Genomic DNA, 13,273 nt, shown 5'->3' on the forward strand with positions numbered 1-13,273 from the left:
AGGCTGTAATTGCTCACAAACATTACAATGCACAATGCTAAAAAGAAATTTAGAACTAAGAAAAACTGGAAACAGTTGTTACTGGAAAACCGTTGGTGTACAATAAGGGAAAGCAGAAGGGATAGCAGGAGGCTAGTAGAGTTTTATAGCACGCTGCAGATCACCCATGTGGCATGGCACATATTCTGAAAAATATGTAAGACTAGTGTATCAATGAACTGCAACTGGTAATACAGTTACTGATGCTTACATTTTAACATAAAGTCATGGGAATGATGCAGTGAAATGTAGCATAACATCACTGTATGTAAGTAGAATCTGAGCAACGCAAAGTGAAATAGCAATATACAGTACAGTATATTCCATTCAGAGACTGTATTTAGCCCTCCTTATTTCTATTTACTTTGTGCATTATATACTCATATATAATACTCATACTCATTATACAGTATACTCATTAATTTCTACTCATTATATGCTCATGGCCATTATTGTGAAGATTTTTTAATTATTTTCTTAGACACTGGGCAGGTTATTTAAGCATGTTACATGCTTCTCTTAGTGATGCTACTGAACTTGGTTACAATGTCATTTTAATGCATTTAGTTAATTTCAGTTCAATATACATTCAATTATGACGCCCTCTTGGTAGTGAGAATTGCATCCAATATACAGAATAAGAGGACTTCTACAACACAGTTGGTTACAATGGAAAATTTGGGACATCCGCAGAGACAAAATACCAGGATAACTCATCAAAATCTGGGACTCTCCTGGTTATAAGGGACAATTAACTACTGTACATGCCTTGATGAACAAAGGAAAAAAACATAGTCCCCAATCCAGCTTGCTCAGGAATTCACTGCAAACTATTTGAAATGGTGTTAAAGTGAAGTATAAAAACATTTACATCTGCATTCATATATATCCTATTTTATGTATTGCAGTGCTGTACAAAATTTTATGGTATGCAAACAAGTTGGGTAGGGCCGTAACTAGGGTGGTGCGACCTGTGCCATGGACCTGGCACAGGGCACCGCATGGCAGGGGGCGCTGTTTGGGCCTGTCAATTTTCCTGTTTATTATCATTCTCACTTGTAGCGTCCTCTTCGTTTATCCCCAGCATCGCCTGGCCTCCTCTATCTCTTCCCTGGCCCTTCCACATGAGGCCATGGCTCTTTTTTAGGTGCACTATCTTATTTCCCTATTTAAAAAATGTGGGGGGGCGCCGATGCCCTCTCTGGCACAAGGCACTAAAAAGTCTAGTTACGGCTCTGGTTGGCATCCTAGATCCCATTACAATTTGATAATGAAGGGTCAACTTAAAACTAGGAAGTTCCCAAGCACACTGAGGAGCAAATAAAAACCCTTGTACAGTTGTATATGGCATATAGGCCTCTAGATGACAACCACTGATATATAAAGTGCTGAGGTTATACACACAGCTAATGTATAGTAGTCCAGTGGTTCCCAAACTTTCATGCATCATGGCACCCTAGAGTATCAGCATTTTTCTCACGGCACCCCTAGGCCAAATGTTTCTTATTGAGAAATTTTCTAAAAATTATTAAATTAAGTAAATTGTGCTTACCTGTCATCCTGAGGGGTTTATTTATCAAGCAGTGAAAAACTTAGTGAAGCGGACCAGTGGAGAAGTTGCCCATGGCAACCAATCAGCTTTGAAGTAACATTTATTAAGTACAGCCTATAAAATAATAGGTAGGAGCTTATTAGTGTCATGTATGTGGTGCGGGGCAGGATTGCTCTTCTGTTTGTCCACATATTTTATGAATTTTGTGAGTACCCAGAAAGCCCCCCTGCCCGCCGATCAGTAAGTGTAGAGCAGACCGCAGTGAGTGCGGTCCGCACTGCACAGTAACAAGCACACCGCCGCTGGCGACTGGTAGTACACTCATACTTCCCAGTGGTGCTGTGTTTGTTTTAGCAGCCAATGAGAGTCAGATAGACTCTCATTGGTTGCTGCTCACACTGCCAGAGCTAGGCTGGAGCTCACTCATGAGCTCCACCATCCGTCTCCCGCAGTGGGTGATGGGAGAGACGTCATCTCCGAACAGCACAGAGCAGGCTGGGAGGACGGAGGAGCAGACAGTGGCAGGTTCGGGGATTCAGGTGTTTTTTTGTGTCTATGTATATATGTAAGGGGCACTGCATTGGGGGGACTACTACTGGGGCACTGCATTAAAGGCACTACTGGGGGCACCGCATAGGAGGGACCACTACTGGGGGCACTGTATAAGGGGCACTGCGCAGAGGGGCCACTATTGGGGACACTACATAGGGGGCACCACTACTGGGGGCACTGCATAGCTGGGACCACTACTGGAGGCACTATATATGGGGCACTGTATAGGGGGCCCTGTATAAGGGGCACTACTGAGGGCACTGTATAAGAGGCACTACTGGGGGCACTGCATAGGGGGACCACTTCTGGGGGCACTACATAGGGAGACACTGTATACGGGGCACTACTGGGGGCACTGTATAAGGAGCACTACTGGGGGCACTGCTTAGGGGGACCACTACTGGGAGCACTGCATAAGGGACACTACTGGAGGCACTGCATAAGGGGCACCACTGGGGGCACTGTATAAGGGGCACTGCATAGGGCGACCACTACTGGGGGCACTGTATAAGGGGTGCTACTGGGGGGAGGGGGCCCTTTACTAAATCATGCTGGCTGTATTTATTGCCTGCTGCATTCATGTTTTTTAGTGATAGAGGTGTGCGTGTTTGTCTGTGTGTGTCTGTCAGTCAGTGTTTGTATAGCCGGTCATAGGCTGATAGGCTGCGTGATATATTTTACTGTAGTGGTCCCAAATCGAGAGAGAGAGAGAGAGAGAGAAGAGAGAGAGAGAGAGACTCTGACACTGACACTCTGACACTGACACTCTGACACTGACACTCTGACACTGACACTCTGACACACTGACACACTGACACTCTGACACACTGACACTCTGACACTGACACTCTGACACTGACACTCTGACACTGACACTCTGACACTCTGACACTGACACACTGACACACTGACACTCTGACACACTGATACACTGACACTCTGACACACTGACACTGACACTCTGACACTGACACTCTGACACTGACACTCTGACACTGACACTCCGACACTGACACTCCGACATACAGGTATAACAATCAGGCCACTCAATTGTGGTTATCATACCTCTGCCTAACGGAGGACACCAGGAGGGGCACCCGGACCGTTGATTGTGCTTTTGAGTTCCGGACATCCCAAGTACTTTTTATATATATATATATGTGGATAGATGTTCTTTCATTGGTTTGGTAACCCTCCCCCCCTTTCAAAATCCTGCGTTTGACACTGCCCAGCACTGTTTTTTACTATCATATTGACTATAAATAATTTGATTTGGTCATGGGCCATCAACCCTGTAGAACCTCGTGGTGCCAAGGCATCCAGTTTTGGAACCACTGCAGTAGTTTACACATGTTGAATATGCATTATGGCTGCCAAGCACTTAGCAAGTAAAGTAATGAGAATACACTGTAAGCATTTTCTAATCGTACAACCAGCAAAATATACCCTTCTTTTTATTTGCTCAGATCAAATTAATGCCTGCTGCTCCAAACGACGACTTAGCAACTCTCAGCGAGCTCACAGACAGCAGCCTGTTGTATGAGATTCAAAAGCGTTACAACAACAACCAGATATATGTAAGTCACAGAAAATAAAACCTGTCTATCCAGTGAACTAATGCAATCTATAAATATGTTTTGTTTTAATTAAATTTGTGTAATAGGAGAAAAATGTTTGTCTAGACATTTTCTGTGAGAGAGCAAGCACAACCAGTCTCACCCCAGTCTCTTGTGTTTGCAGTTAAATTTTGGGATTCACCATTTATTTGGAAAATCTGGTGTTATTTTTGGATAACTGGTCACACTCATTACAGTCCAGTCATTCAAAATACTCCAGCAAAAATCAAAAGGCCAAATCGGTTGATCAACTGATTATTTTTCATCCAAAAGGAACAGAATGATGACTGACCAGAAAACAAAAGGAAGGAACTAGGGCCCTCATTCAGAGCCGTACGCTCTGAGCGGAGCGCACGCTCTGAATGAGGGCCGGCCTCCATAATTATGGAGCGTCCTCCTGGACGCTCGTATAGCTGTGGGTCACCACCCACAGCCTATACGAGCATGCAGTTTGATGGCCGCGATGGTCTTGACCATCGTGACCATTGCCACTGCGAGCCGGAGCCTGCGGTTGAGGATTTCAACCGCAAGGCCCGGAGTGATTTTGGCTCTATCAGAGCCAAAATCACTCCCACTGACATCACTAGTGATGTCAGTGGGCCGGCTTCTGACGGTAGGCGTTCCCTTGGGAACGCCCCCGTCAGGGAGGCACGCCCCCGGCATGCCCACCAAAGGGGGCGTGCTGTCAATCAACATCGACAGCACGCCCCCTTTGATCAGACACAACGAGCGAAGGAAAGTCCTTCGCTCGTCGCGTCTGGCGCATGCGCACGACGGAGCTCCCGCCATCGTGCGCATGCGCAGTGCACAACATCGACCCACTTGCGAGCGGACAGCCGCTCGCGAGTGGGTCTGAATCAGGCCCTAGGTCTTATGGGCAGCGCAGAGGGTGTAATGGTTAGCATTACTGCCTCACATCACTGAGGTCGTTGGTTCGATACCCACTACGGCCCTAACTGTGTGGAGTTTGTATATTCTCCCTGTGCTTGCGTGGGTTTCCTCCGGGTGCTCCAGTTTCCTCCCACATTCCAAAAATATACTGGTAGGTTAATTGGCTCCTAACAAAAATTACCCCTAGTATGTATGTGTGTGTGTGTGTGTGCATGTGAGCATGTGGTAGGGAATATAGAGTGTAAGCTCCACTGGGGCAGGGACTGATGTGAATGGCTGAATATTCTATGTACAGCGCTGAGAATATGTGTGCGCTACATAAATAACTGGTAATAATAATAATAATAATAATAATAATTCTGTAAGGTCATTAAAATGCTTCCAGTCCAACACAATTAAGTAGGGAAGTAAATGGGTTGTTTTCTTTTTTTTATGTCCAATAAAAATCAATCTTTATAGGTTATAATTAAAAAATGAGAAAAAGAGACAAAATATTAAAATGTATAATTCCTTTGTTTCACTTATACATTATTATAATCGAAAATATACTTTGTGTAGGTTTATCAGTGTTGTTATCACTAATGTTTTTCTAGTTTGTTATAGTTAATTATATACCTGTTGTTTAGTTTGTTTAGTTTAAAAAATTACAGTAGGTGAATAAGAATGCAATCAAACACATGTGCAGAACGGGTCCTGCGAGCTTGCTTGCAGAGCCTCCCAAGGGGAGCGAAGTGCCTGGTTACCTGTTTTACGGGAGGGATGAGGTTAGGGTCTGCGTCAGATGCATGACCAGGCACCGGCCAGGCTGCGGGTAGCTTGAGCTTCACTGTCTGCGTCACAGTGCTGGGATCGCAACTGCAACAAGGAGGTGTGTGGCACCTTCTTCTGCATTTATGCATTTACATCAGAGATGGATGGATTTCCACAGCTGCTTGTTTACGGTTCTGCAAATCCATCCATCTCTGATTCAGGCCCTTAATGTTTGTATTTATGGTTTGTACTCATGCAATCGTTCAGTGTTGTGCTTTGTATTCATGCTTAACTGTATTTATTTTTATGTCTACCTCTATTTATGCAATCATATTTATGCAATCATCTAAGCAATCTTCCATCATTCCTGGTCATCAGTATTTTGTACCCAGAGGCGTAGCGAGGGTGGTTCCGGTGGAGCATGAGCTCCAGGTGCCAAAATGGACAAGGGGCGCCATCCAGGGTACCAGAATGCATGGGGCACTGCACAGTATGGCGGCCTATCCCTAACACTCCCTGGGGGTTGCCTAACCCTAGTTCCCCCCTCCCCGGTTGTCCTTAAACCTAACCCCCTTATCCCCAGCCTAACGCTGATACTTATCTGGATCCTTAGTTCGGGATTCCGGCAGTCGGGATGCAGGCGCCAGTATCCTGTTCACTTTCGCGATTGCGGCGTTGGCATTCTGCCGGGCGGCGGGATTCCAGCGTATATCGGTGGCCGGCATCTTGTCCGCCAGCATATTAACTACAGCCCATCTGGGGTAAAGTCCTAAACTATATGAAAACTTAAATTATAAGGTATGAGATTAAAAAAAGTCACTGCTTTGCTTTTAAAAGTAATGAGGTGTTCCCAGGCATGACCACAAAGTGTTATTTGAAAGGTTTTTAAAAATTTGAAATAATAATAATGGTGGTAAACAGAACATGACATGGTTAGTAGTACTCACATTAATATAGGTGCAATGTATATTTGCTAAATAGGAGCATAGATGAGAATTGAGCTTCACATAGGTGTTCTCACTCCAGTGAAAGCTGCTCGGGGCAGTAATTGGAGTAATAAACTGCACCCTTTGGAATTTCACTCTTACATATGTATTCTGTCAATTTGTATTATATATTCTGATCATTTAATTTAATCTCCTCTATTGACTAATAGCAATTCAAAGGAGCAAATGTAAGATCCTAGGTGCTATACATAAATAAAGCAGTACCAAAGGAGCTACCCCTTAATGTCAGATAGTGCATCACCGAAACATTCCAGGATTTCCCTATTTTGTAAAGACGCCCCTTTGCCGTTCGCATCACACGTCATCTCCGGTATTTATTAGATTAATCGGGCATCTGAACTGCTCGCAGTACTTGTGGTAGCTTTTTCCTACCACTATCACTGCGAGCAGTGACGTGGTCGATGACGCTCCTTTACTAATTATGCACTCCCACTAAACGCCCTTTTCACCGTTAGGCACGCCTGCGTTCGGATCTCCACTCCCCCGTTTTCAAGCACATTCCCCTGTTACCACCCACAAACGGTACATTCTGTCAATCAAATTAGCAGCTCCTTACTGTTTTGCGAGCGCACGATTTCCGACCACAATGACTGGTTTGCGCATGCGCATTACGACCCATACGCATGCGCAGTTGTGCGAACATCGCTCAGAGCGAACGAGCGGCTCTGAATCAGGCCCACTGTTTGCTGTTTTCTCTTCCCTTCTATATTCGCCTGCAGGCTTTTTGTGTAACACTGGCACAGTTCAGTACAGGGAGCTTAGGGTGCTATGACATCCACTTTCTCCGGGCACCATGGTTACACGCTACTCCTCTGTTTGTACCACAACTGGAGACCTTGTCCAAATTTAGGCACTTTGTGGCACCCATCGAACATCTACAAATAATGGTCACTTCCTCTTACACTCCATGCAAAATGTCACCTTTCTAATAATGCATGATCATGTAGTACAAACAACATCAGAAAGTACAATTTTTAATTGAATACTTTATGTTAGGTCACAAACACCAGCATTTGGTTTCTGAAAGTAAAATTAGCCAGATTATGTAATCTGATCTACATTACAATTGATGGTCCTTGGGACTTAACCACTTGCCTGGCACGGTCGTATCAGATACGACCACACCAGACAGAGCTTTCCCTGACATGGTCCTATCTGATACGACCAGTCAGAAATGGCCACTAGGCGGCTGTGGGAAGCTAATCTTCCAGCAGCCGCCTACATCAGAGGGACCTTCTGGTCCCTCTGCAAGCATGGCTGCCCCTCCAGCGTGTCCCGTTCCATAGAAGCAGCATCCACGGCTCATGTAGCCGCAGCTGCAGCTGTGACCCGATCACTGTGGCCAGCTCGCAAGCTTTCGTCTCTATGTATATAAGGGACCACGCGGCGGCCGGCAGCCATTTAACTCCGGCTTTGAAGACTGAACAGGGAGGATGGGTAGTGTAGGGCTGGGAGAGGTAGTATTACTTACCTGTGCTGGTGTTGTGTTGTCTGCTGTGTCCTGGGCTGGTGAACTGCTGATCCATCTGGTGCTGTCACTGCTGTGCTGTCTGCTGTGTCCATCTGGGCTGGTGCTGTTGCTGATCAATCTGGGCTGGTGCTGTGCTGTCTACTGCATCCATCTGGGCTGGTGCTGATCCATCTGGGCTGGTGCTGTGCTGTCTGCTGCATCCATCTGGGCTGGTGCTGATCCATCTGGGCTGGTGCTGTGCTGTCTGCTGCGTCCATCTGGGCCCAAGTTCTCGACCCGAAAAAAAAAGATTGTCTTTTTATTTTTTTTCTGTGTGCATGTTAGGCTTAGCCGCACAAGATACAGCAACGCAACCTAGTGCTGCCCGTCTCCAGTCATCATCAATCTGAGCTCTGGGCCCAAGTTCTGGACCCGAAAAAAACCCACAAAAAAATAGTGTCTTTTGTCTATTTATTTTCTGTGTGTACGTGTTAGGCTTAGCCGCACAAGATCAAGATACAGCCAGCAACGCAAATTGCAACCTAGTGCTGCCCAACTCCAGTCGTCATCAATCTGTGCTCTGGGCCCAAGTTCTGGACCCGAAAAAAAAAAAAATAGTGTCTTTTGTATATTTCTTTTCTGTGTGCGCACGACTGCACGTGTGTGAATTTTGTAGCCGCACCTTGACTACACTATTGGTGCTTGTGACACTGTTCCAAGACCGCAGAAAATATGGAGGGCTGCCACATGACAGGAGAGCAAGGCCAAGATCCACATGTTGTAGCTGCCACCAGCAGTCATCATGATAATGCAAGGCCGTCAACTTCCTTGTCCTCTATGAAGACCCATGCCCCAGGGCTTAAGTCACGCCATGGATATGGTAAAGCTACTTTTACTGTAGTAAAGAAAAAAAAAATTGAACGGCAAGTTGCCTTTAGATAAACAAAAAATTGGCAATATGCCATTCACTACACGAAGTGGCAAGGAAAGGATAAGGCCTTGGCCTTTATTTATGTTGACTACTGGTTCTGATAGCCCTTCTGCTTGTAGTAGTAGTGGTGGTGGTACCATTAAAAAATTGAAGGTTGTTAAGAAGAGTAAGACAGCTCCGGAAAAACCAACTGTGTGCCCTGAGAAATCGAAATTACAAATCCCAGAGGAGAGTGCAAGTGTGTCTGCAGTTGCCATGTGTGAGCCAGACCTAAATACTAGTGTACTGGAGGATCCTCCAAGTTCCAACATTTGTGTGCCCTCTGTAAATGTGGGGAAGGGCAGTCAACATCTTGCAGACGTAGTCAGTGTGGAATTGCACATGGAGGAGGAGGATATTTGGTAGTTGAAGGTGCTAAGGATGATGAGGATGTTGATGATGAAGATGTTGGTGATGAGGATGTTGATGCAGAGGATGTCCTTTGTGGAAGTAATGTAACAGCTGTTGCCCATGGATTGAAAAAGCCAAAACCCACTGTTGTCATGCCGGGGCAAAAGACAAAAAAATCAACTTCTCATGTGTGGAATTATTTCCACCCCAATCTGGACAACAGTTGTCAAGCCATATGTATTGCCATTGCCAAGCAAGAGTGAGTAGAGGGAGGGACCTAAACCACCTAGGAACCTCCTCCTTGTTACGTCACTTGAACCGCATTCATCAAATATCATAGTGTATGTCGCCAAGTTCCAAAACTCAAAATGTAACAAGTCCAGTGTCACCTACCTGCTCCCTCTCTGTGGGATCCAAGCGCCTTCGATCCCACCACCAACACCTGCATCATCAACATCCTCATTCATCATCGGGAGTAGTCCTGCTGCATCTAGTGTTGTTATTCGAAGCATGATTGACTCCTCTCCTATCCGTGATTCCTCAGAAGGATCCTTGATGACTACACCTTTTGCTGCTGCTGTAGCTGTGAGTGGATCTTCATCCCAGAACTGGACCAGGAGGAAGACTACTTGTAGTGTATCCTCCAAAAAACAATTAACTGTCAAACAATAGTTTGCAAGGGCCAACAAGTATGACAGCAATCACCCAGTTGCACAGCTGATTACTGATGCCATAACAGCTTTGCTGGTATTAGATGTGCATCCAGTATCCGCCATTACTGCAGTGGGTTTTTAACAGTTAATTGAGGTCCTGTGTCCTCGCTACCAGATCCCTTCTAGATTCCACTTCGCTAGAACAGCAATTTCAAGTCTGCACAAGGACATTAAAAAAACCTTATCAATGTCCTCAGAAATGCCGTTGTACCCACTGTCCACTTGACCACTGATATGTGGACAAGTGGGACAGGACAAACTAAAGATTACATGACTGTGACAACCCACTGGGTAGGTGTATTGCCTACAACAGCAACAGCAGCAGCAACATCTACCAATAGACAGCTGATACAGAGGCAGGCTACTCTTTGTATAACTGGTTTCACTAAGAGGCATACCACTGAGAACCTCTTTGAAAAACTCAGGGAAATCATTGCTAAAAGGCTTTCCCCACTTGGACTCTCCTCTGGATTTGTGATTTTAGACAATGCCACCAATATTGTGAGAGCATTACATGTGGGCGAATTCCAACACGGCCCATGTTTTGCTCACACAATTAATTTGGTAGTGCAACATTTTTAAAAAAATGACAGGGGCATGCAGGAGATGCTCTTGGTGGCCCGCAAAATATCCAGACATTTTAGACATTCGGCAAACGCTTGTCGAAGATTGCATGACCAGCAGGTACTGTAAAATTTGCCCTGCCATCAGCTGAAGCAAGAGGTAGTAACTCAGTAACTCGGTGGAATTCTACCCTCTAAATGCTTCAGCGGATGGAGGAACAGCAAAAGGCCATCCAGGGCTATACAATGGCCTATGACATACTGTAGGCCGTAGAGAGGGAATGCACATTACTCAAGTGCAGTGGAGAATAATTTCCATGTTGTGCAAGGTTCTCAAACCCTTTGAACTTGCCACACGTGAAGTTAGTTCAGACACTGCCAGCTTGAGTCAGGTCATTCCTCTCATCAGACTTTTGCAAAAACAGCTGGAGAAACTGAAGGAGGAACTGAAACAGAGTGATTGCGCAAGGTATATCGTATTGGTGGATCAAGCCCTTGATTCACTTCACCAGGATCCAAGAGTCATCAATCTATTGAAATCTGAAAAATATATTTTGGCGACCATTCAGGATCCTAGGTTTAAGTCCTACCTTGTGAGTTTTTTTCCAACAGACCGAAATCTAAAACTATGCAAAGAGCTGTTGGTAAAAAAATTGCCAGCTGCAGCTGCATGTGAAACGCCATCATCTCCTTCTTCAGTTTCTGCAGCTGCCAGGAAAAAACTCAATTTTCCTTACAGAATGCCTGCTGATCATACAGATTGTTCACCAAAAAATGACATCTGGTCGGGCCTGAGAGAACTACCTACTAGTGACATGTCTTCTACCGTGACTATGTGTGATATGGTCTCCATTCAGTGGGGACGAATTAATATTGTGTGAAGAAGAGGATGTACACACTGATGGGGATGATGAGGACGACAACAACTTGTAATGTAAAGCCAGTTTGTGTATGGGATCATTTTCCTTTCCATGTCCAATGCACATTGGCAGCTTGTTTTATGGGGTCCAAACAAACCAATCATTTCAGCCACAGTTGGCAGTCCTTGTCGCTGAAATGATTGATTTATTAAACTGTTTTGTATACAACATAAGGGTGGATGAGAGGGCCCAAGGACTATTCCATCTTGTACCTTTTTCCTTTCCATTATGTGGTGGTTGACATTTTAAATTAATGTTATGGTTGGTTTAGGAACCAATGATTTATTTTTAAATTAATTTATTATCAATTTTAAAGCCAGGGGCTGCACCAATGAATTTATTTTTATTATTAATTATTCAGGCTGGGGCTGCACCCAATGAATTGTTTTTCAATTAATTTTTCAATTTTACAGCCAGGGGCTGCACCAATGAATTTCTTTTTATTATTAATTATTCAACCCAGGGCTGCACCAATGAATTGTCTATCAACTATCAATTCTTCAATCTTCAAGTGTATCCCAACCATCATCTTTGCACAGTCCTAAACTCTATTAATAATTATATCTATCAGTTTTGAGCCAGCAAGCTGGATGCAACCTTTTGGCCCTTTAACTAGATGAAAAAAAATCAATATTGTGAGCTGTGAGGTGGTCAAAATTGACTGGAAACGAGTGGAAATAAATGTTATTGAGGTTATAAATACTGTAGGAACAAAAAAGGCTCATTTTATGTGATTTTAGCTGTTTATTTATTTTTTTAAGAAAGAATCCAGATCTAAAGCCAAAACCCAAAAACAAAACACCGAGGAGAGGTTTTGGCAAAACCAATCCAGATCCAAAACCAGGGGAGATCCAGTTCCAAAACATGGGGGTCGGTGCACATCTCTAATTTAAATGCAAATTTTCCGAATCATTACTGGCAAAAAAAGAAAAACACTTGCAATCGGCCATAGGCCATCAATGGTGGATTGCCATCCTTAATCATAATCCTCAGACTGCTCTATGTGTATCTCACCCACACCTTTAACCTCATTTCCCACCCCACTATCCTTTCCTGATATGCTACTTCCGTGTGGTAGACAGTAAAAAGGTCTACAGTATCTAGGTAGACACCAGATGTTAGACAGTCAATAGGTCGACAAACTAAATGCCGACATGTAAGGAGGTTGACGGGTATAAATGGTCAACATGGTCAAAGTGTCGACACAAAAATGATCGACGCATGTTTATTCTAACCCTAATCTTCACCCTAACCCTCCCATTTGTGCCTATTCCTAATCCTCCCTACTAACCATCGGTGTAGGTGCCTGACCCTAACCATCCATTCTAGTGCCTAACCCTAACCCTCCGGTAAGTGCCTAACCCTCCCTCCAAGTGCCTAACCCTAACCTTCAAGGTAAGTGCCTAACTCTAACTATCGTGGCAGGTGCCTAACCCTAACTCACCGGTAAGTGCCTAACCCTAAAAAAACAACACAAAAAAATACGTTGCCCATTTTCGTGTCGACCATTTTTTGTCAACCTTTTACCCTGTCGACCATTTGTACTTCTGCTGTAGAACTACAGGTCTCAGCAAGGTAGCACCTCTTATTGCGTTTAAATTAGGATGTGCAGCCCAGCCCCCCATTTTGACCATGTGTACATGTCGACCTATTGACTGTAACATCTGGTGTCTATTATTGTTTCCCCTCCGCACTTTGTACTTTTTACATGATTTACTAATTCTTTGTTCTAGATTACTTTTACAACCCTGGGGTTTTGTAGATTTGGATCGGGACCCCAGGGGCTAGCTGCACTTATAGGAGAGCAGACGAAGCTTCAGGCCTTGATAATGATTCTCCTCTTATGGGCCAATGCTACTAGTTGGTATTTGGGACAACTGGATACAGGTTAGATATGGG

General features: G+C 44.5%; 1 protein-coding gene across 1 annotated transcript in view; it reads left to right on the forward strand.

Annotated features, from left to right (window-relative positions):
• The window catches only part of MYO16 (myosin XVI), a 309,776-nt gene that overhangs the window by 79,429 nt on the left and 217,074 nt on the right, over positions 1–13,273 (forward strand). The window contains exon 10 of the mRNA XM_088458316.1: positions 3,610–3,720. Coding sequence (XP_088314442.1) covers positions 3,610–3,720 — 111 coding nt within the window. The remainder of the gene's footprint in view (positions 1–3,609; positions 3,721–13,273) is intronic.

The sequence above is a fragment of the Taudactylus pleione genome, unplaced genomic scaffold (genome assembly GCF_031769625.1).
Source record: "Taudactylus pleione unplaced genomic scaffold, aTauple2 ptg000041l, whole genome shotgun sequence".
Classification (NCBI taxonomy): Eukaryota; Metazoa; Chordata; class Amphibia; order Anura; family Myobatrachidae; genus Taudactylus; species Taudactylus pleione.